The sequence below is a fragment of the Triturus cristatus genome, chromosome 9 (genome assembly GCF_964204655.1).
Source record: "Triturus cristatus chromosome 9, aTriCri1.1, whole genome shotgun sequence".
NCBI classification, from domain to species: Eukaryota; Metazoa; Chordata; class Amphibia; order Caudata; family Salamandridae; genus Triturus; species Triturus cristatus.
In genome coordinates, this window is record NC_140592.1 from 1,018,796,972 (window position 1) to 1,018,818,897 (window position 21,926).

The 21,926-nt window shown below is 48.6% G+C and overlaps 1 protein-coding gene across 7 annotated transcripts in view; it reads right to left on the reverse strand.

The window, feature by feature from the left end:
• The window catches only part of TTLL5 (tubulin tyrosine ligase like 5), a 1,306,640-nt gene that overhangs the window by 65,660 nt on the left and 1,219,054 nt on the right, over nucleotides 1–21,926 (reverse strand). For all 7 annotated transcript variants that reach the window (XM_085626706.1, XM_085626705.1, XM_085626700.1 and 4 more), the window contains one exon: nucleotides 21,079–21,293. In XM_085626706.1, the coding sequence (XP_085482832.1) occupies nucleotides 21,079–21,293 (215 nt within the window). The remainder of the gene's footprint in view (nucleotides 1–21,078; nucleotides 21,294–21,926) is intronic.

Sequence of the window (21,926 nt, forward strand, 5' to 3'; positions counted from 1 at the left end):
CTATTCAAGGTGCTAGTCTACTAAGACCCACAAGCAACCGTAGGCACAGTGTTCTTCAAAGGCTGTGAATCAAGAAACGTTTTAGTTGATTCTTCAGAAGATGCTCATATTTAAATTAAAACTTCTACCTAACTTTTGACCCTCCTTAGGTACAGCCTAGCCTCACTGTACCTTACTTAAATAGTCACATTCTGAAACACACTCTATACAGTGCCTTTGACCAATACCCCCTGAAAACAACAAACCTCCCTGGAAAATAACACACTCCTTCACATCAACCAGACACACCTGCTCCTTTGACTTGGAAAACACCTAAAGATATCCCTTTCGGGAAATTAACAGGCTCAAGGTCTATAAAGATGGCAAGCCTACACCAGGACCGAAGTGATAAACCACATCTTGAAGCACTTGAAGAAGATGGGCAAGTAATAACAATTAGACAAGTCTTAGGAAATCCACATTTTCTTAGGATTGGGGAACAAAAACGAAATACAGAAGCGGGCGAAAAAGGGAACTGAGGTCACAGGGGGAACTATGTTAGAAATAAATATTAACTGCAAGGACCTGCCCAACCAAAAGTGACTTATTTAACAAATTTGAATTCGTGCACAAGGAACAGAAGAGTTATCAACTCAGTTGCCCTAATCAAGGATTAACTGAAACACATCCACCAAGACAACTAACCACATAAACTCCACCTGACCACTAACCCAAGCATCCCACAAATACATAGAAATTAGTAGTAATGCCACATACAAAATGAGGTCCAACAAGATTCCAAAACCATAGGTTAGGCAGAGAGTCAAATACCAGCACCCACTGTTCTGTGCCAAGAGGAGACAACCCTTTGACTTCACCCTTATAAAGGTTTGTGCAACAGGTTGCATGACATTCTCCCCCACTCCACCTCACAGGACAAACGCAGAGAAAATCCAATACCCAGCAGTTGCCTTACAGCGCATAATAAATTTGCCAGTGGCAAAATATTTGGCATGTGTTCACTACATAAAGAATACATAACATAACAACTACTTTCCTTCCTTGTCTTACAGCAAATATAAAATAATTTAACTTAAACCTTTGTCTGAGGATTTCTTCCCATCAAGAGATTAGATTTCATTCCATAGTTCAGAGTGTAAGGGAGTATGTGCCAAAAGACTTTATTTCCCCTGTTCGGCCATATTGCTTCCTTTTAGCAAACTTCACCTTTGAGAAAGAGGAGGAAGAGGCATTTGTAATTGTTCCATTGAAGTAGGTGCTCTGAGACATCACAATCTATGACAAAACCACAAAGGGCGGCTTCACCCTTTGAGAACCCACTGCTGTCGAGGAAATAACCCTTGTGCAGCTACTGCAAGGATGCCTTTTATAGTAAACTTCAGAGTACTGTGGTCATGTGTGACATTCATGCTGAATATAAAAAAGCCAGTGTTCAGAGCAGTGAATCTTACAAATATTTAAAGAGAAGGCAACAGCTACGTTTTGCAACAGTTGTAAATGTGACCAAGATCCTCTTTATTGTGCTCCACTGTAATGGATAGAGGATTATTTAATTATTTGCCCAGTTCATTGACAAATGCTCTGGTAGAGTCGCATCATGTAGGTTCCTTAGGATAGTTATAAACTTATTAACAGAAAGCCATTGAGATAGATTATCTTCAGACCTTTCTGTTTTTTTGGGGGGAGTTGCTAGAAATAAGGATTCTTCGCAGTTGTCCTTAGTGCTGAAACTCACTTTTAGCTGCTGCGTTCTTGTAAGGAGAAGATGAGCTCGCTATCGAAAAGCACACCTTAGTCATGTGTTTTGTGGGATTCCTCATTGATATGGTCCTTGAAAAAGTGTGAGGCGATGGTTCTCCAGGACCAACAAGCAGGATCTTGGTTTTACAACTATTGAGGTAAAAAGAAATTATTCTGCATCTAGGACAGAAAACCTTTCATACACTTTGAGATCTGGTTTCAGACCCCAAATACTGAAAATAGCTCGAGTTAGATCTGGGGTCATACAGCTGTTGAAGAGGTTCAACATGGGGACTCAACTTTTTGGGTTTCCGCAGCTCATGAGCATGTTTTCAGACAGGAAAGGAGCCAGTTTAACCTATAGTGTTAAACTGGTAAGATATTCCACCAATCAGTCTCGGGGAGAGCTCCAGTTTATTGACCAGCGCTCACCGTTGCCCCCCTAAGGTGCTCCTAAAAGCATTCATAATTCTCACTGCCCACAGCCCTTACCAGGCCTGGACAACTGCTGATTCCAAAAGCTACTTGAAGTCAGAGCTAGACAGTATACAGAGCCAGGTCAGTCTGCACTTGTATCAGAAACTGCCAGGGCCTATCCACACCTGCAGAGAGCCTACCTTTTAAACCAAAATGTCTCTGATCCTCATTCACTGCCCCTCAGCCAATATATGTTGAGTAATTAGCAACATACCATTACCCCCAGGTCCCTTATGTCCTCGTCCCATTCATTTACATATTGGAGATAACTATCTCCTGACAGAAAAAAAGAGCAGAGGCATGCTGGGACCATAATACTGCCCCTCCCACCGGGAGTACATAAGCAGTACTCACCCAGCATCCCGTCTGTTCTTTTTTCTGTCTGTCGACAGAAGGGACGTGGTTTTGCTGGTGCTGCTCCTGCTGGGCTGGAGTGGTCTTTCTTTTCTCCTCCCCCAGCCCTGCTGCCTGGCTGTGAGGGCGGGGGGTCTTCTGGTCCGCCTCCTGGCCTGCCGGGCTTGCTGGGTTGCGGGCCTGTTCGTGGCCGGATCTGCCCCCTATGGCTCTTCAAGTGGGGCTGTGGGTGCCATGGCAGTTGGTGGAGTCTGCTGGTTTCTGCTGCTCGATTCCTGGGTTCGCGTGTCGCTCCTCTGATTTCCTCCGTCCGGCCCTTTGCGGCTGGCCTCCCGGTTGCTTCCGGGTCGCGTGCGCGTCTTCCTGGGGCCGGGCCGGGTGGAAGGCGCGCCGCGTTTGCTGGTCTCCTGTTGTTCCTGGATTTGGTGGGCCCGCCGGGTCGGATCGCTGGGGCTGTTGGAGGGGGCCGTCTTCCTGGTGGTGTCTCGGCCCCCCCTCCGGGTGAGTACCGCGTAGCGGTCTTCCTTTTCTTGGGAAGGAAAGTTCTGTGGCCTCCTGGTGTTGTTTTTTGCCGTGCTTTCACGGGTGGTGCATCGTCCTGTGTGCAGTGTCCCACACTCATTTACCCTGGAGTGCTGTTCCTCTGCTGCCTGCCTTCGCTTTTGGGCGCTGGTGACTGTGGCTCAGTGGCTGCGTTTTGTGGTGTTGGTGTGACGGCCCCTTACGCTGTTGGGGTTCGTGTCCCGCCGCTGGCTCCTTCTTTCCCGGTTTGCTGGTCGTTTCCTGCCTTGCGACCCCTGGGTGATGAGTGCGCTTTGCATGTACTGGTGTTCTGTTGTGTCGTGCAATTTTTCATTTTGTCTGTCTCTGCACATGTCTGGTTTTGCCTACTGTTGCATTGTTGGGCTGCAATGGCTCCTGGGGATGCCGGGTTTTGAACCCGGGACCTCCTGCTTCCGCTGCATGCGCTCTGCCTCTGTGCTGCCTCCCTGTAGGTGCCCTCCCGGCTTCCCTGTGTGCTGGTGCTGTGCTGTTGCTCTTCGATTGGGCTGCCCTGCTCCGGTGTTGTTGGGGTGTGTGGCACCTTGCGACGCCTTCTGCCCGACTTGCCTGCTGCTTCTCCTGCTGCCGGGGTTTGTGCTTGTGGCGGTGGGGCGCTCCTTCTGGCTGTTGCCTCTGCGTATGCTGGTTTCTTCGGAGCCTGTTTTGTTCTGCCTTCGGCCGGCTCCGCTTGGGGTACGTCCTGTTGGGGCTGCTCTGCTCCTCGGGGGGGGGGGGCTGGCTGTGGTCTCCGGCGTTTTCTGCCCTGGCCGGTTGCACCTTGGTGGGGGCTGTGCTTCTGTGGGTGCGCGTTCTGCTTACGCCGCTCCTCTCGGGGGGGCGTCCTGTCGGGGCTGCTCTCCTCCACCGTCTTGGTTCGCGTGCTGCTGGCTCTTTCCCTCGCATGCCCGGTTCGGGTGCACCCTTGGTTGGGGCTGTGCTCCCCTGTGCCTGAGGTTGCTCCGGGCTCTGCCACCCGCCTGAGGTGTGTGGTCTGGGGGGGTGGTCGCGGTTTTTCCCCTGGTTGCTGGCGGCCCTGGGTCGGGTGGCTTGTGTGGGTGGCCCGCCACTGCCTCTTCCTCCTTCCCGGTTCTTCTGCGTTTTCTTTCGGGCCTTGTTGGGGGGGCTTCTCCTCTAATTTGGGTTCGTTTGCAGCTTCTCTGGGCTGTTGGCATTTGCTCTTCTGTTTGGTGGCCTGCCTCGGGTGGGCGTGGGTTCCTGTCGCCTCTGTGGTGGCTGGTTCCTTTTCTTTTTGCACTTCTGGGTGGTTGGTTGGGGTTTGGTGCGTGGGGTTCCTGGTTCCCCCGTCCCTTGGGCTGTGCCTGGTTCCTCTTGTGGCTTCCCGGTGTCACGCCTGGGGCTCTCTGGGGCTCTCTGCCTCCTCTGCCTGCGCCTCGGTGGCTCGTTCTGTTCTCCTTTTCTCCAGCCTGGGGCTTCGGGTGTTTGTCCCGGGGCCTTCTGTTTGCTGGGGTTGCTTCTGGGGTCTGGCTGCTTATGTTTTTGTTTGCTCCTGCCCTGGCTCTCTCTGTGCTTGCCTTTGGCTTGCTTCCAGTGTTTCCTGTCCGCCCGCCTGGTTTTCTGTCTGGTGTGGTTGGGCGTCTGCTCTTCCTTTCCTTGGCGTCCCCCCCGAGTGGTGCTTCCGGTGGCGGTCCGCCTTTTGGTCCCTGGGGTTCGTGCCGCTGCTGTTTAGGCCTGGCGGTCTTTCACTGCTGCCGTGTCCTTGGCGTGGCGCCTGTTTTCCCTCTTCTGTTCTGCTGTTCCCCCGAGGACGCTGCCGGGTGCTGTTGATTTCTTGGTCCGTCTGCACTCTGGTGCGTTTGGTTCTGGGGTGGTTCTGGTCTCTTTTGGTTCCCGTGGTGGGTGCCTGGCTGAGTGTCTGCTGGGGCTTTTCCGCTCCGGCTTGGTTTTGTGTGGCTGTTTGGTCGCATTTTTGGGCTCTGCGTCCTTGCCTGGGCTCTCTTTTGTGTCCTGGCGGGGCGCTGTGCGGTTGTGGCCGCGTCCTGGTGGGTCCTTCGGGGCCTTCTCTTGCCGTCGGTTCTCTTCCTGGGCTTGTTTCGCCTGTGTTGGGGCCTGTATGGGGTCCTGTGCCTCCGGGTTGCCGGCTTCCTGCGGGTTCGGGGTGGCCTCGAGCTGTGCCTCCTTGGCTTTGTGCCTGTGCTGTCATTTTCGGCCTGCTCTGGGGTGTGTTTTGCTGGGCATTCCTGGTTCTTTCCTGGTTCTGGTGTCCTGGCTCGCTTCTCCTTGCTTCCCTGGGCTTTGTTCCCGAGGTGTGTCTGTTTGGGTGTCTTTCCGCTCCTCTCTGGTTGTGGTGCGGTTCTGTGGTGTCCTCCCTCCTGGCTGCGGGTTGTCTTTGGTTTTCCTGCTGCTTGGCCCTCTGCCTTCTCTGCGGCTTCCGCTTTGGCGTTTCCTCTGTTTCGTTTGCCGGCCTTTTACGTGGTCCGGTGGTCGTGTGCTGGGGGTTTTCTGTTCCTCCCTGCCCCTTGCTTTAGCCTTGGCGCTGCGTGGGCTCCATCCTGGGTTTGGTTGGGCCTGCAGGTCCTGCTTTGTCGTCGGGTTACTTGGCTCTGGTCCTGGCTTCCTGGCTCCTTTTGGGCGTTTGTTGCCCTGGTTTGTGCTGTTTTCTTGGCTCCTCTCCAGTGTTGCTGGGGTTGGGCCTTGTGGCCTTTTGGTCTGGGTGCTGTGCGCCCTGGGGCCGTTTCTTTTTTTGGCTGGCTCCTGGTCTTGCTGCGTGCTTGGCCTGGGTGTGGGTTGCTGTGCGGTCCTCTGCTGTGTTGGCACCTGTTTTTGTCGGCCCTCTGTGGTTCGGTGGGTTCCTGGCTGGTTGTTTCCTGGTTTGGGGGCTGCTGGGTGTTCCCGGTTGCTCTGGCCATCCTTCTTGCCCCGTTCTCCCTCCCTTTTGGGGTTGGGGGTTTTCTGGGGGTTGTGGCCGATGGCTCTGTCCCCGCCCTTGTTGGGCTTGTTCGTTGTTGGTTTCCGGTCTTGTTGGCCTCTCCTTGCTGGTCGGCTGTCGGCTGGTTCTTTCTGGGGGGTGTCTCTGGCCTGTGGTCTTTGGGTTGGCCTCCTCTTCCCTGCTGCTCTGGGTTTGGCGTCCTTTCTGTTTTGGCTGGTGGCCTCCTTCCCAGTGTTTTTTTTTTGGCCTTCTGGGGTTTTCGGTTTTCTATCCCCTTGCCTGTCTTTCTGCTTGGATGGGGTCATGCTCCTGTTCGGCTCCTGCTCTGGGCTCTCTGGGGCCGGGTCGTACGTTTTGTTGGGGTGGGCCGGTTTCTGGCCTCTGCTTTCCCCCTTCCTTGTTGGTCTGGGTGCTTGTGCCCGCGCTCTGTTGGCCTTCTTCGGGGCTGTCGCGGTTTGCTCTGTGTCTTTGTGGCTGGCGTGTCCTGTGTGCCTTCCCGGTGGTTCTGGGCTGGGCGACCTTGTTTGGTGGGTTGCTTGGCCGTGTCCTTTGGGTCATGGTTCTGGTTGCCCTGCCTCCGTTTTCTCTGGTTGGCGGCCTCCTTGTTGGGGCTCTGGCCTTCTGTTTTTCTGGGTTGTCTCCGGTCCTGGTTTTGGCCCTGCTGTCCTGTTCTGGGTTGCGGGACGGTTGTTTCCTGCGGTCCCCCTTTTCCTCCTTCTCGGTGCTCCCTTGGGTTGCTGCTTTTGTTGTGGTTTCCTGGGTTGCTTGTGGGTGCGGAAGGCCGGTTTTCTGCTTTGGTATTCTCCAATATGTAAATGAATGGGACGAGGACATAAGGGACCTGGGGGTAATGTTCTATTACTTACCGGTAATCTTCATTACTCCAGGTCCCGTTGTCCTCGTCCCATTCATGCGCCCCTCCCTCCCTCCCGGGCGGCCGGCCTTCCTGTCTGGGCTTGGTTGTACAGACGGGATGCTGGGTGAGTACTGCTTATGTACTCCCGGTGGGAGGGGCAGTATTATGGTCCCAGCATGCCTCTGCTCTTTTTTTCTGTCGGGAAATAGTTATCTCCAATATGTAAATGAATGGGACGAGGACAACGGGACCTGGAGTAATGAAGATTACCGGTAAGTAATAGAACATTCCTTAGTTCTCTCTCCGGTCACCTTTTTTCACATTTTGGGCTAGGCAGGTAAATATACTGTTTAGCAAGATAGCAGGAAGGCTTGCCTACACCTGTAGATAAACATATATTATTGATATGGAGCAAAAAGGCCCAACATGTTCCTGCTGCTGGGTAGAATTTTGGGAGCACACCATCTGAAGGACAGGGGAAAGGCTGTCATGAGGCTGAAGACAACAATAGGCCAAACAATTACTTGTTAGAGACAGCTGAGCTATTCCTTGATCAACTGACTGATACCAAGTTAGGGGCAGACATCAGAGCTACCTCTCCTCGGCAGGACAGAACAGCTCCCTCTCACTTGCCACAGCCTTAGAGCTATTCTCACTTCCCACAGGCAGCAGGATCTATCACTCACCCAGGACAGACAGCAGAGATATCCCTTTCACAGATGACTGGCCCATTGCTGAAGAAATACTGCAGCACCAGCTTTTCCTTTACAAACAGGAAATCTATGTCCCTTCCTGGTCATTTATCCTTGAAAAGATGTGCACCTGTAGGTATTTTGTTCATCAGTCTGTCTATCTGTTCTGCCCCGTCCACTTCTATAAATCTAGTAAGCCCTTAGACAATGAGCAAGCAAAGAGAGAACCTTGGGAAAATAATAAAGTTTCTGAAACATTTACTTTTGTCGGACAGGGAAAACAAGGCATCAGGAAGATATGGTCCCAACAAACACATTCCGAGTGACGTCACTTTGGTAAAACCACACACAAGGACAGTGGGTTAGAGGACAATAGAATAGAAGGAGGGTTAAAAAGTGACAGATTCTAGATCAGAAAACATGCAATCCAGACAAGAAACAGAAGGGTCACAAATATTGCAGTATGAAGACTCTGACATCGCCTCGTAGGCCATTTGGAGGCAGGAGAACTTAAAGCGTTAAGAGGCTGAAGATTTGGCAAATGTGGATTATATGAAAACTGCTTAACATGTGCTTACAGCTGTTGCCAGGTGAGTAAGCAACGCTGTTTCTTTAAATCACCAGTAGAGTGTTTTCAGACCCGTCTTTGATAAGAACCTATGCTGAAAGTCACTCAATAAATAACTGAACTCCAAGTATGGGCAAAGATGAGGGATTACCATCTCTGGCAATGCCTTTTATGGAGAAAGGAGGTCAGTCTGTATTTGAACAAGAAGTTGGCATGAGGATTTGGGTTCATTAGAGGTGATGTTATTACTGTGTGTCTGGGTTCCAGAGGGGCCGTTCATGCGGAAAGCGAGACAATGATGAAACTAGTAAAAGTGGAGGTCAAGGTTCAATATCTTCAAATTGTGGAGTTTTCCAGGGCGTGGAAACATTTTGAAAGAGAAAAAGATTCTGAATCCTGTGATTGGACCCTGGTGAACTCTAGCATTTCTGCATGTCCTACTAGGTACATAGAGTGGGAGTATGTGGATGGCATGACTGACTGCAAGATGTTTGCCCTGAATCAAGGTCTGGCATGAATGCAGCCACCTGGGCTCTTCTTCACATCTCAGTCTGCGTGCATGAAGGTAACAACAGCCATGCCTCCAGCAATTATGACACAACAGGTACAATGGGCAGTTGTCCAAACTCTCATTTGCCTACTCTATCAATCAAAGAAAGATTTCTACAGCACCGAAAACTCTACAAAGGGCGACAAAATGCTATCTCTAATAGGAGGAAAGTTCCTCACAACAAAAAAAGCCTTTAGCGCCTTCTAAAATGGAAAAGAAGTGTGTATTTGTTCCAAATCATCTTAAAAGGTATTCCACAAAAATCTGGTGATGACCAAGAAGGACTTGCCCCCACTTTTCTTTGTATTTTTTTATTTATTTGAGTTTTATATAGCTCTGGCTAGACCCGGAGGTATCAGAACGCTTTACATGAGGTTCCACATTGTTACAAAGATACATCAGTTACAAATTACATCTGTTGCAAGCATTAAAGAGCATAGAAGACAAGATGAAAGGAACGTAGAAGGGTGAGGTAAACAGGTGGGAGGGAGATATGGCGTAGAGACGAAGGAAAGTCTGCCCAAAGTCCGACTGGGTAGGTGACGGCCGGGGGGAAGTCCACAGCCCATCTTCTCTATAGCTATCAAGGTAGCTCCACCGGGCATCGGTCAAAAAGCAAGGTCTCAACAGGCGGTGGTAAGGTCAGTTAGGTAGAAAGTAGACACAGCAGGGAGACATGGAGAACTATGCCCAATGTCCGGCTGGGAAGGTGACGGTCAAGGGGGTGAACCAGGGCCAATCTCCTCTATAGCTGTCTAGCAGCTCTACCGGGCATCAGCCATGTTGCTCAGGTCTCAGAAAAGAGCATTAGAAAGGAACAGAGTAACATAGTTACATCAGTTACTAGAGCATAGCATAACGGAGATACATAATTACATCGGTTACTGGGACAGTAAATAACATAAAAACTAGTCCTATGGAGCAGATAAGCGGTGAGACGAGAAACAGTGCCCAGGTCCGGAGGGTAGGTGAAGGCCAAGGGGGAGATCCACATCCTATCTCCTCTAAAGCTACCAGGGTAGCTCCACCAGGTGTCGGCCATGTTGCTAGGGCTTCGCTGTCGGTTACATAGGATAACATCAGTAAACACCGAATAACATCGGTTACATAGGGAAGAGATTAAACAAAAACAAGTCCCAAGGAGCATAGAGGGAGGTGGGGGAGTGGAGTTGAGCTAGAAGCTGGCAAACAGACAAAGACAAGCCTACCGGCAATGGGGAAGGTAAAAACATCAGGGGGTCCTCCAAAGGTCAAAGACAATGAGTCCACAGTCCAGTTGGGTTCCGGGGACGCTCTCCGCGCCAGGGCAACTTGGCTGTAGAGAGGGTGGCCACTAGTGAAGAGGCATGTGGTTGGCTCATCTCCTGCTCAATATCGGAGTGCTCGCCCGCCGGCCGAAATGTGCGGCGTGATTCAAAAGAGAGCTTGAAAAGTTGTTTATCAGACCTCCCCATACTGCACTTTAGTATTTTATGCACAGGGGTTTCTATTGTTCAGACAAATGCACCCTCCTGCCGCTCTCCACACAAATTTCTGCTCACTGTCCCCACCTTTGACGCACACCGCACAGTGGTTCCACTCGCCTATTGTCTTTACTGGTTACTGGCGCAGTCACTGGAATCGCAGACCCTCTCGTTGGAAGTGCGGGCCTCCTTTGTGGGTCACAGCTCCTCCCGGACTTCAGGTAACAGAGCTCAGCACGACCACTCAGGCTCAGTTCGGTATCTGTCTGCAGTGCGGCCTATTCCCTCACTGCTGAGTACACTGCACTGTTGATGGCCATCTGCCTCCACTACCTCGCAGGCTTCCCACACAATAATGTTTAAGCAACTCCAGCGGCGCTGTTCATCGAAGTCCCCAAGAAAGCTTTGTCGCGTATGCAGTGCCATTCCGACCAAACTTGGCAGTTCTTTACATTACGCGATGCACTACAACGCTGCATCCAGCTGTTTTCCGTGTCACTGGACAGCCGCCATAGCGCGCGATCGACACAGCCCCTGCATATAGCGTGTTGAGAGAGCAGCGTTCAAAAATACTTCCCACTCCCTCGCAATTACCGTGCCGCATGGAAGGAGGGAGCTCCGGCCGCCGTTGGGCCATTTGATGTCACGGTTGTCCGACCGCAGTTACGGATCCTGCTCAGTGCTTTAAATGGGCCGGTACTCACCGGTACTGAGTACTGGCACTTCCAAATTTTCTAGCCCTCAGTGGCGGCACTTTTCTTTAGTCAGGGAGAGTACCGGTACCCTGATTGATGTCACGTCAGGCTCAGGGTCAGTATCCCCTCCAATGCAGGACAGATGCCTCTCTGACTCCGGATCTCGCAATAACACTGCCATGAAGTCGACTTTTGCAGAGACGCTGGTAAAGTCCTGAGGTGCCCCTTTGTATTTCCTCACACTGCAGGGGTTTGAGAGGGCTTGCGTCACGTCACGCTGTGATTAACAGAGCAGGGTCTAGCCAGACCTTGCACTGTTGATTAGGTATGTAACGACCATTCAGCTGGAAATGCTTTATTTTTTTCAGCGCAGAAGCTGCTTCCCTTTGTGTGCCCCATCAACACTAATCCCTGCATTTACATAACAGCAAGGGATCCATGGGTATGAAGGTAGCCGTCCCCAAAGAGCAATGCATAGCAGGGAACGCTGCAGCACTCCAGAAAGGAGCTCCCCTGACAACTGCCAATGGATCTGGCTGGGGGAAAACGAGATGATGAACATAGAAGGAAGGGGCGGGAGGGATGTAAAAAGGTGAGGTGACAGCTGAAGTTAGGATTGGCACTTTTTCCCCAGTTAAAAGTACCAGATATTTGTTCAGTTGTGAAATCTGGGCTTAAAAATGACATTTTAACACAAATTAGTGCAGAGTTCAAAATCTGTTGTGTTTATTGTTAACTTTAATTATGGTAAGTAAATAAATATATATACGGAAATACTTTTGCACTTATGAAGTAATTCAATGATTTATGCTTTTATTTACTGTTATAGATCATATGTATCATCATGTCTTGCTCTTAGCCACGCCCCTAGCCCCGCCCACTCGACACACCTCTAGCTCATTTTAATGAGTACCTGCACTTATTTTTCCCCATTTAAAGCACTGATCCTGCTGTGTCTCAATTACTCTGCGGCCGCAAATTCACTCCGCTGCCGGATCGAACTTCACGATCAGGCTACCGTAGTCTGCCTGGTTGTACGCGTCTGGTCTTGGCGGTATGCGCTCCAGTCTCGATGTCCCGGCCAGCCACCGTCAAGCCGAGGTGAGTGATCACTTGCTTCCACACACCTTCTCTGTCACGGCAAGCGCAGATCGATCTGAGCCGCTGTCTTGTGTTTTATATGCCGCAAGGTAGTTCTCTCCGATCTGCAAACAGGTCTTACGATAGGTGCAGATAACGTTTTCAGGGGGGGCACTGTCGGCTGGATAAATGGAGGTCAGCTGCATCGCAGAGCACTTCTTTCGACCACCAGGTGTGGTCTCACAGTTCCCCAGGAGCCATCTTGGCATATTCGGTGGCAGGGACGTCGCGGCTCATTTCTCTGCGATGCAAGATTGGAGAAGGGCGATTTTGAGCTTCAGGTGATCCGCCTGCATTCCGGTTGCAGAATCGTTGTTTTAGGTAGGATAACAGCGCGGCGGAACGCCGCACAGGAAGCTGGTGACAGGGTTCACCACGGAGCATTAGCTCCGAGCGGCCATCTTGATGAGGCTCCTCCTGTGTGGAGGGGGGGGGATAAGGGAGAAAATATTTACCTGATTACCTCAAAACTCTCTTGGGGCAGTGAAGTGTAAAGCAGTGCTTTAACAAGTCAGGCGTGTTACAAAAAAGTGACTTGTAAGTCACGGTCTGTGCTTAAAATAATTTTGAGAGGACACCAGCAGCCGACCCAATTGTTGCAAAGAGGAGAACATCAGGGCATTCATTACATTACCATAGACTATTTTAGATCTATTGACTGTTTTAGCAATGGTTGCTTTTTCTTCTATAGATGATAAATATGGGACTTGTGTAAAAGCTTGAGTGCGGAGTTGGTAGTCTGGAAGATATGGATTACCTAGCAATAAGTAGCAAGTTACTCTTCAGCACATAACCCTAAGGTTCCTTGACTTTGCTACCAATATCACCGCACTTGAAAGGAGTGGTTGCAGGAGCTCATGTTTTTTAACCAGTAATATGTCCAGTGAGGAAGAAGTCTCTTTTTGTGGCATTCAGGCTCCACTAGGTCCTATATTCATACAATCCTATATTGTTAAAAAGTCCTCAAAAACTCTCAAACAATCCGCAAAAGGACAGAGGCAAAACACAGCCAAAGTGCCATCGGTATAGTTTTAAACACAGACAGTAAGATTGACTACTAACTAATGTTAAGGATCAACACATGGGATCCTATTAGCACAGAGAAAACCACAACAATCATAAAGACCATTCACTACAGCGCCCCGGTGGACGCCTGCCTCCACCAAGTCTTTGACAGAGGAGCAATCCTTATCAGCAAGGCCCTCACCCCCATCTTCAACACCTCGATTAGTACAGCCACCATTCCAGAACCATTGAAATACACAGCTGTTAACGCCCTTCTAAAGAAAGCCTTTGCCGATCCAATCAAACTCACCATTTACCGACCAATATCCCTTTTTCCCTGCCCAGCCAAAGTCTTGGAAAAAGCCATTCACAAAAGCCTCTCCGACCACCTCGCCAAACACCAGCTTCTCAACACCACACAATCAGGATTCAGCCGTCATCATTGTAGACCCATCAACAGCCTTAGACACAATCTCCCACTACATCCTAATCTGACTACTCCACGAAGCAGGCATCCAGGGAAACACCCTTGAATGGATCTGCTCCTTCCTCATCGGACGAACCCAAACTGTCAACATGCCCCCCACACCTCTGAACCATGAGATCTAATCTGCTGAATCCCATGAGTCTCCTCACTCAACCCAATGCTCTTCAACATCTACTTGACTCCTCTGATTGACGTCCTATGAGCCCCCAACATAAACACCCTAACTTACGCCAATAACACACAACTGATACTGTCCCTCTCGGACAAAACATCCAGCACCAGGAACAAGTTCACCACATGCATGACAAAGTGGCCACCTGGATAAAAAACAATTGCCTCAAACTGAACTCAGACAAGACCGAAGTGGTGGTCTTTGGGAAAGATGCCTTGCCATAGGACTCCATCTGGTGGCCCACACACTTTGGACCCACCCCTACGCCTTTCTCACAAGCGAGAAGCCTCAGACTCATCTTGGACAACAAACTGAACATGATTGTCCAAGTCAACGCAGTGGTCTCTTCCTGTTTCAACACCCTAAGGTGTCCGGCAAGACCAGCAATATCATCAGTCACCAGGGTCGATAGCAGACAGAGCCTGAGCCAATGCGAGCATCGTGAATTTCTCCTTCTTCAGGAAGAAATCGAGAGGACGCAGGTCTAGAATACAGCAGAGGCCGTCAGCCTTTTTGGGCACTAGAAAGTAGTGGAAATAACAACCACAACCTACTTCTGATGTCGGCACCCTCTCAATGGCTCCTTTGACTGTATTTCCTGACAGAGCAGGAAGAGGTAGTGCTTTGTTAGCCAGTTGAAAGATAATAAGCAAAAGACACACAACTGATGGACTGAATGCAGAACAAATCAAAACATTCACCCCCAGTCAGCCAGGATAGCTTGATTCCAGTGGCTCAGTGAGCCCAGGACCCAAGTCTGGGCATACCTGGCGCACTTAGGGCCAGAAAGCATAAGACACACAAATGATGGACGGAATGCAGAACAAATCAAAACATTCACCCCCAGTCAAGAGATATGGGTTAAATCCATCATTCTTTTGCTCACCATGCCACCCCAGTTTAGGCCTGGACATATGTAAATCAGCCTTGACCCTGTGCCTCATGGGAACAGTCCAGCCCGAACTGCCAAGCCAGGTCCTCCCTGGACCGGAAACAAGCATCCTAGGACCGGTTTTGTGGTTTCACCCCTCATCAGCAGGATAGCTTTATTCCAGTGGCACAGTGAGCCCAGGATCCACGTCTAGGCATACCTGGCGTACTTAGGGTGAGAAAGGAAAAGACACACAATTGATGGACTGAATGCAGAACAAATCAAAACATTCACCCCCAGTCAAGAGATCTGGGTTAAATCCATCATTCTTTTGCTCACCATGCCACCACAGTTTAGACCTGGCATATGCAAATCAGTCTAGACCCTGTGCGTCATGGGAACAGTCCAGCCAGAACTGCCAAGCCAGGCCCTCCCTGGACCGGAAACAAGCATCCTAGGACCGGTTTCGGGGTTTCACCCCTCATCAGCCAGGATAGCTTGATTCCAGTGGCACAATGAGCCCAGGACCCACGTCTGGGCATACCTGGCCCACTAAGGGCGAGAAAGCAAAAGACACACAATTGATGGACAGAATGCAGAACAAATGTATGATTTATTCAACATTCCGTCCATCATTTATTTGCTTAGCACTTTTCACCCTAAGTGGGATGGGTATGCCCAGACGTGGGTCCCTTGCTCACGGTGCCACTGGATTCAAGCTAGCCTAGCTGATGAAGGGTAATACCCAGACACCGGTCCCAGGATGCTGGTTTCCAGTCAAGGGAGGATCTGGCTTGGCAGTTTGGTGTGGACTGTTCCCATGAGGCACAGGGCAAGACTAATTTGTATATGGCTGGGTCTAAACTTGGGTGGCATGGTAAGCAAAAGAAAAATGGATTAACCCAGATCTCTTGACTGGGGTGAATATATGATTTATTCAGCATTCCGGCTATTACTTATTTGCGTAGCACTTTTCACCCTAAGTGGGATAGGTATGCCCAGACGTGGGTCCCTTGCTCACGGTGCCACTGGATTCAAGCTAGCCTGGCTGATGAAGGGTAATACCCAGAAAACGGTCCCAGGATGCTTGTTTCCAGTCCAGGGAGGACCTGGCTTGGCAGTTCGGTCTGGACTGTTATCATGAGGCACAGGGCAAGACTGATTTGCATATGGCTGGGTGTAAACTAGGGTGGCATGGTGAGCAAAAGAACGCTGGATTAACCCAGATCTCTTGACTGGGGGTGAATGTATGATTTATTCAGCATTCCGTCCATCATTCATTTGCGTAGCTGTTGAAAGATAATGGCATGGACAGCAGGGTTTCTAAAAAGAGGGTGGAGTAAACCCACGGAACAATCTGAAATACCCACTTGCCTGATCTTATGGACAGCCAGTGGAGCAGGGGATGGCGGATCCTGCACCACCTGGGTGATGGTACAAAGGCAAACTAAAGTGGCCTGCACGTGTTTCATGGTCCAGCAGCGAGTTTGCCTTATTGCCTAAGAGACGTGGGCCATATAAGGGCATGTCCATAAGTGATTCATGGACATTCCCCCAAAAAACAGTGGACCTCAACCATGCATTGCATCTGAGTGCCACTGATGATACACTGTTCTGCTTAGCAAGTCAGTGGTGTCCAGTGTGCAGTGAACAGTGCTACATCTCTGCTAACTGCAATAGCCTGTGACAATAGGGCTTTGGCCTGCCGTGGGACCATGGGTAGCACGTGTGCAACCGAATCCCAAACTGTGCAGGTACATCAGCCCAAAATGTACGTTGTGTTCACTGACCACAGTCCTTGGCTGGTGAAAGAACATCCTCTTGCCAAAGGTGTCCAGCCTCTTGGATTCCCTAGGTGTGGTAGCGAAAGCACCAGCTTTAACCTTGGAGGTGGCAGGCTATCTGGGGTGGGGTGGGGGTGAGGAAAGCTGTGTCCCCAGGATTGGGGCGATGGTGGAAGCAATGGTCCTGTGCAAAGGCTCCCCTGTGAGGGGCTTGGCCCAGGCCCCGAACAGGACATCAATGGGGGCTTCATTAAAGGGGAGAAGGTGTTCTGAGGGACTGACTTCCAGTTGAAGCACCTGTGAAAACATTAATTTTAACTGCCACCAAGGGCATCCCTGGACACCACCAAAGAAAAAGAGGCACCCCTCCTCTGTAGCCACACTAAGAGGATATACAGGCAAGTATCAGGTGAGGCGTCCAGATCACTGGCATCTGCCAGTTCCTCATACCAGTTGTCTTTGGCCTGTTCAAGGGGGTTGCATCCATAGGGCTTCACAAATACCCACCAATCATACTCCTCTCCAGGTCTGTCAAAGAAAGGAGGTACTGGCTCAGACTCAGAGGGTACTGTGGCGCTGGAATCCACATTGGGTGATGCCAATCTGGTTCTGTATCGGAGTCTGGGATGACGTGGTTGGCGCCACCATGGGGCGTTGTCGTGCTGGGAGTGTCATCACTGGAATGGGGTCCAGGAAGGTCGCAGTCTCGGGGCAGACCCGTTCCGGATTCAACACTGGACTGAAGGGTCCCGAATGGTGCTAAGGAACAACCTGTCAGCAGGAATCCACTGGGGGCACCCCCCACAACCCATGGGGCCCAAAGGCGCTCCAGAGGGTTCGGCCCCCTTAAATAGGATGAGCATGGCCTTATAAAACTCACAGAGTTGGGGTAAGGGGGTCTGTCTCTAAGAAACTCAGGGAGATGTCCGCGAGTAGACTCTCTATGTTCACGTGCACCCTCTATATGCTAAAGCCGGATTGTTCTACACAGACTCATCATATACCGACTACTACATTCTGATCAGTAAGGCATCAATGCGTATCAATCCGTGGATTCACTGTGTACATGCTCGTGCATTCATACATGTTATGCCGAGTGTCAATGCGGAGCAATCGTCTTCTCGTCTCAGTAAATCACAACAACCGCACAGGTGACTCTGATTCTGTTAACTAAGTGTCACGTCTAGCAATGTGGGTAACCCATTCTCAATCCCAGACACAGGGCGGTCTACATGCAACACCATACAACCCCGTGCCTCAGGACACTCCTGCGTGTCTCAGTATGCTGTGAGAATTAATTAAATTTACTGTTTTCTTAGGTCCTAACTTCGCAGACTCCAAGCCGGCGTCTTATCTAGATCTGTTCTCACATATACATTCAATGCGTGATCCGTAATAATGCATGCTTGCGCTAATCGTCCAAGTCGAGCCCCCTACCCGGGCGTCCTACCCCCTAACCAAGTAGCAAGGAGTGTGACAAGCATCCGTCCGTCTGCATCGCCCGTCAATGCAGAGTGTTCTGTACTACGCGAGCCGGAAGTGGCTATGTATCCACGTAGCATTCCACTTTTGGAATGCTAACCTCCATCGCCATATTCGGGTGGTCCAATCCTACAGTCTAAGTACCAATACCTATGTCTAAAGTCCAGTGCCCACTCTGTTGATGCTTGAGTGCATGATGTAAACAAAAGGTGCGGGGGAAGGAAACCAAAAAAGGGGGGGGATAAAAACCATTCACCCCCTTAGAAAGTATAGTTCGTTATAGAAATAGTCAACCGTCTAATGGGTGGCAACCCTAAGCCATAAGGATGTTTCTGCCAGACTCTGTGTTATTATTTATATTCCCAAGGTTGTGCAACCCCACATCCACCAAATCACTTACATCCTTACATGTCTAATATCAACTCAGTGCGATATGGTACATATTATAGATAGTGATATACATAACACATGAAATGGTCCTCATGCAGTCTTAACAATGTCTCATGTTATTGTACAGGGAAAATGGAAAGACGTCTCAAATCATCTACGTCATTAAGCCCAGTGTGTGTGCTTTTGAGTAAATCCATCCATTTACATTCTCTGAGGTTCAGTATATTGCTGATGTTTCCTCCTCTGTTGTCCATCGTGACTACTTCCACCACCTGCCAGTACAAATCATTCTCCGTATGTGGCAGATCTTGATAATGTCTAATCAGGGGTGCACCTTCCACGTTGCATCTTATTCTGCTGCGATGCTGAGCGTTGTTTCACCAACTGTGAAATTTGTCCCAATTTCATACACGGATATTTAAGCACATAAATTACATTTTTGGTGTTACAGTTTGAGAATGCTTTCAAAATACACTGTTTGTTATTGGTATCCAATGTTTTGGTGTTACTGGTGAAAGTGCAAGCTACACAGCCTGCACATTTGTGATGACCGACCAGTGTCGGTAAGCCCAATTCTGCTCTAATATTGTCATTCTTTGGAGGGTCTCTGTATGCTCTGACCACATGGTCCCTAATACTTTTGTTGCGTTTAAATGCAAACAATGGTAGTTCTTTGCATGTCTGATTTACTAATGTCCAATTCTTGTGAATGATTTTCTGAATATCATTGCTGTCTGGTGAAAAAGTGCTGACCATCACTGTTCTCTCATTTGCTGATCTCGCTCTGGGGGCTAGTGTTGCCTCTCTGGGACAAAACTCTTTTCACTATTTTCTTGGGGATTCCCTTTCTCCAGTAATTTCTTCATGAGTAACTCAGCCTCTGTTAAGAAATCTTCTTTCAGTTTGCATGATCTCCTGAGACGCAAAAATTGACCATAGGACAGATTATCTCTAAGTGCCCTGGAGTGATGGCTGTTGTGTCGTAGTAGTGCGTTAGTGTCTGTAGGTTTTCCGTATAGGGTCGTGTATAAGAGTCCCCCATCGTGCCTGACAAGAAGGTCTAGATAACTTACTTCTGTACGACTATATTCAGCTGTGAATTTCAAGTCCTCACTTTGTGAGTTGAGCCAATCTATGAATCTATTCAGATCATCCTCATTACCACGCTAAATCATAAAAAATGTTGTCAAAATATCTCTTCCATTCCCTGGTCTTATCTTTGAATGGATTACTCGGATGATATATGGTATCCTCCTGAAATTTACCTACCACGAGATATGCTAGATTCAGTGCAAAGCAAGGACCCATGGCTGCTCCCTTTTCCGGACGTCGACATGTGTTTCACTTGGCTGCTTGGACTATTGATTAGTTGACTTTCTGTGATGTTATACTTGCATTTCTTTATCATCCATACATAGAACCAGTGAACTTTTTGTTTTGTGTCTTTTGTGTATATATTGTATATGTTCTTCACACTAGAGCACTGCGTCGCCTGAAGTTATGCTATTAAGTATATTGTCACCTGCATATGATAAGAAATATGTTCTGACAAATAATACAGATAAATAACCAAAGAAACCATTGTCATCATTTTCTCAAACAAAAATTGTTTAATTCCCTGTTACATTGGAAAAAAACCCGAAGTGTGTAGATAACACTCGGAATTTATGAGTGAATACATTGAATGCGAGCGTCCACAAACGAAGGTAGAGGGTGGCTCATGGTTTTGAAAAGAGTCCCACTGTGGACATTGTTCGCATATAAGTACTAGTAACCCTGGTCCACGTGGGCACAAAAGGGTGGTCCCTGTGATAATGTACCCATCGAACAATCAAGCACGGTATGTGAATCAGGAATGGAGAAAAGCGAGTCCGGTGTCCCGAAGTAACGATTAGGATGCAGATACAATTTCCAACCAGTTAATAGTAATAATGTGATGGAATTAAATTATATCACCAGGTATTGAACTGGCTTTTATCAGCACACACTTTTAACTGCTCAGTCCTTTCCATAATTCAGCATTCTCTTACCATGTGGGAAAGGTGGAGGTGACAATTGCCAAAGATTAGGATCATTTTATGGGTGTGCTAAATAGACTGATATTCTCAATTCAGACCAGGAGACTTGCATTTCCAAGTTGTAATAAAAAATCATGCTGGTGGGCCCTGATAGTCTAGGCATCACAGCAATCAATGAAGGTCTCGGAATGGGTCACTTTGGCTCCAGGTGCCAAGAGACATATGATCATGAATCTACAATCTTCACTAGTGGCCTTCTGGTGTGTTTACATAGACACAGTCAAAAGGGCAACCTATGAATTACTAGTAAGCAAAGTGAACATAACATCCTTATTAATTTTGGTTACTGACTCAAAATCCAGCTTGGCTAGAGTTTAGTGCTTAGCTAATGCAGACTGAATCTGTTAGATGCATCCACAGCACTAGGCATAAAGTCGAACAGATGAAGGCAGACGATCTGTGGTCAAACAGACAAGTACCAAGAACTGGATAGATCATGCAACTCTTTACTGACAACAAAGAGAAAACCAATGTGTGTTATGTTAGTACAGCGCTTAGCACGAATGAGAATGACAGAGGTAAGTGTTGGATTGATGACTATATATTAAAACTCAGACATATGTGACGACAGTACCACAAAACTGCCAATCGTTAGAAGCCCTCTTATTGATTAATTTATAAATTTCGTTTCATAGGTTTCTCATCAAACATGTGATTTATTCAGACTTTTTTACTCTCTCATCTAAATTCATCTGCAAGTGCTTCATGCTGACACCCTTAATAGACAATGGCTTCAGCCTTGAACACAAGCTTAAGCCTCGATAAAGTAGTTAGCAATAAAGTGCCTCTCCACTGGGTCCTTGTATTCATAGACTTGTGTTGGAATTCCCTAGCAGGAACTTACCTTCCTGGGCGCTGCAAGGCTGTTTTCCGAAGCAAGACCTGCTTGTGATTGACAGGTGGTTTTGGGATGTGCTGGGAAGAGATCTGCGCTGCAGTTGGCTTCTGGGATCCCATCTTTTGGCTGTTTGGTGGCAAGGGCCCCATCCAGTGGGCACCAGAGCTCTCTGACACAGAACCCTGGGTGGAAATTGGCATCTGATGACTAGAAAGTACACCCTAGAATGCAAAAAAGAGAAAAACACAAAATGAATAACTTATTTTTTATTTATCGTTTGTTACTATAGTTTTTAAATTCATGACACAGCAAATAACAAGTGTTAAAATTGAGGTGGAATCAAGCGCGGGCAAACACAGGTACACATCAAGGAGATATATTCCAGAAGAAATAACCAGAGCAACAGAATGGGTTCCATCTATCATTGACACAACTCTCCTAAATCCCTCTGATATTAAGTCATCACATTACCATTCTATTTCATGAGATGCACCCACATTCAGCCCTCTCTTAATACATAAGAAATAAAAAAAAAGTCATACTTCACTATAACCTGCTTTAATGGTACTCAGTGTATCAGAAGTTTGGAAGGATGAATCAACCCTAATGGAATTAAATCATCTGAATTGTCAGTCAATCACCTGTCAGCAACTTCACCTGAGGAGCTTGGAAGAGAATGAGATGACTGGAAACACTCTGCAGGCCCTAACTGGGGCTACAGATTTTTTTTTTGCAGACTTTTATATAGCGCGAACTTGACCCAAATCCAATCAGGTATCAGAGCGCTTTACATAGCACCAGTTACGTTACATGAGGACACACATTCATTTTTTTTTTCCAGATGTCTAGGTTTA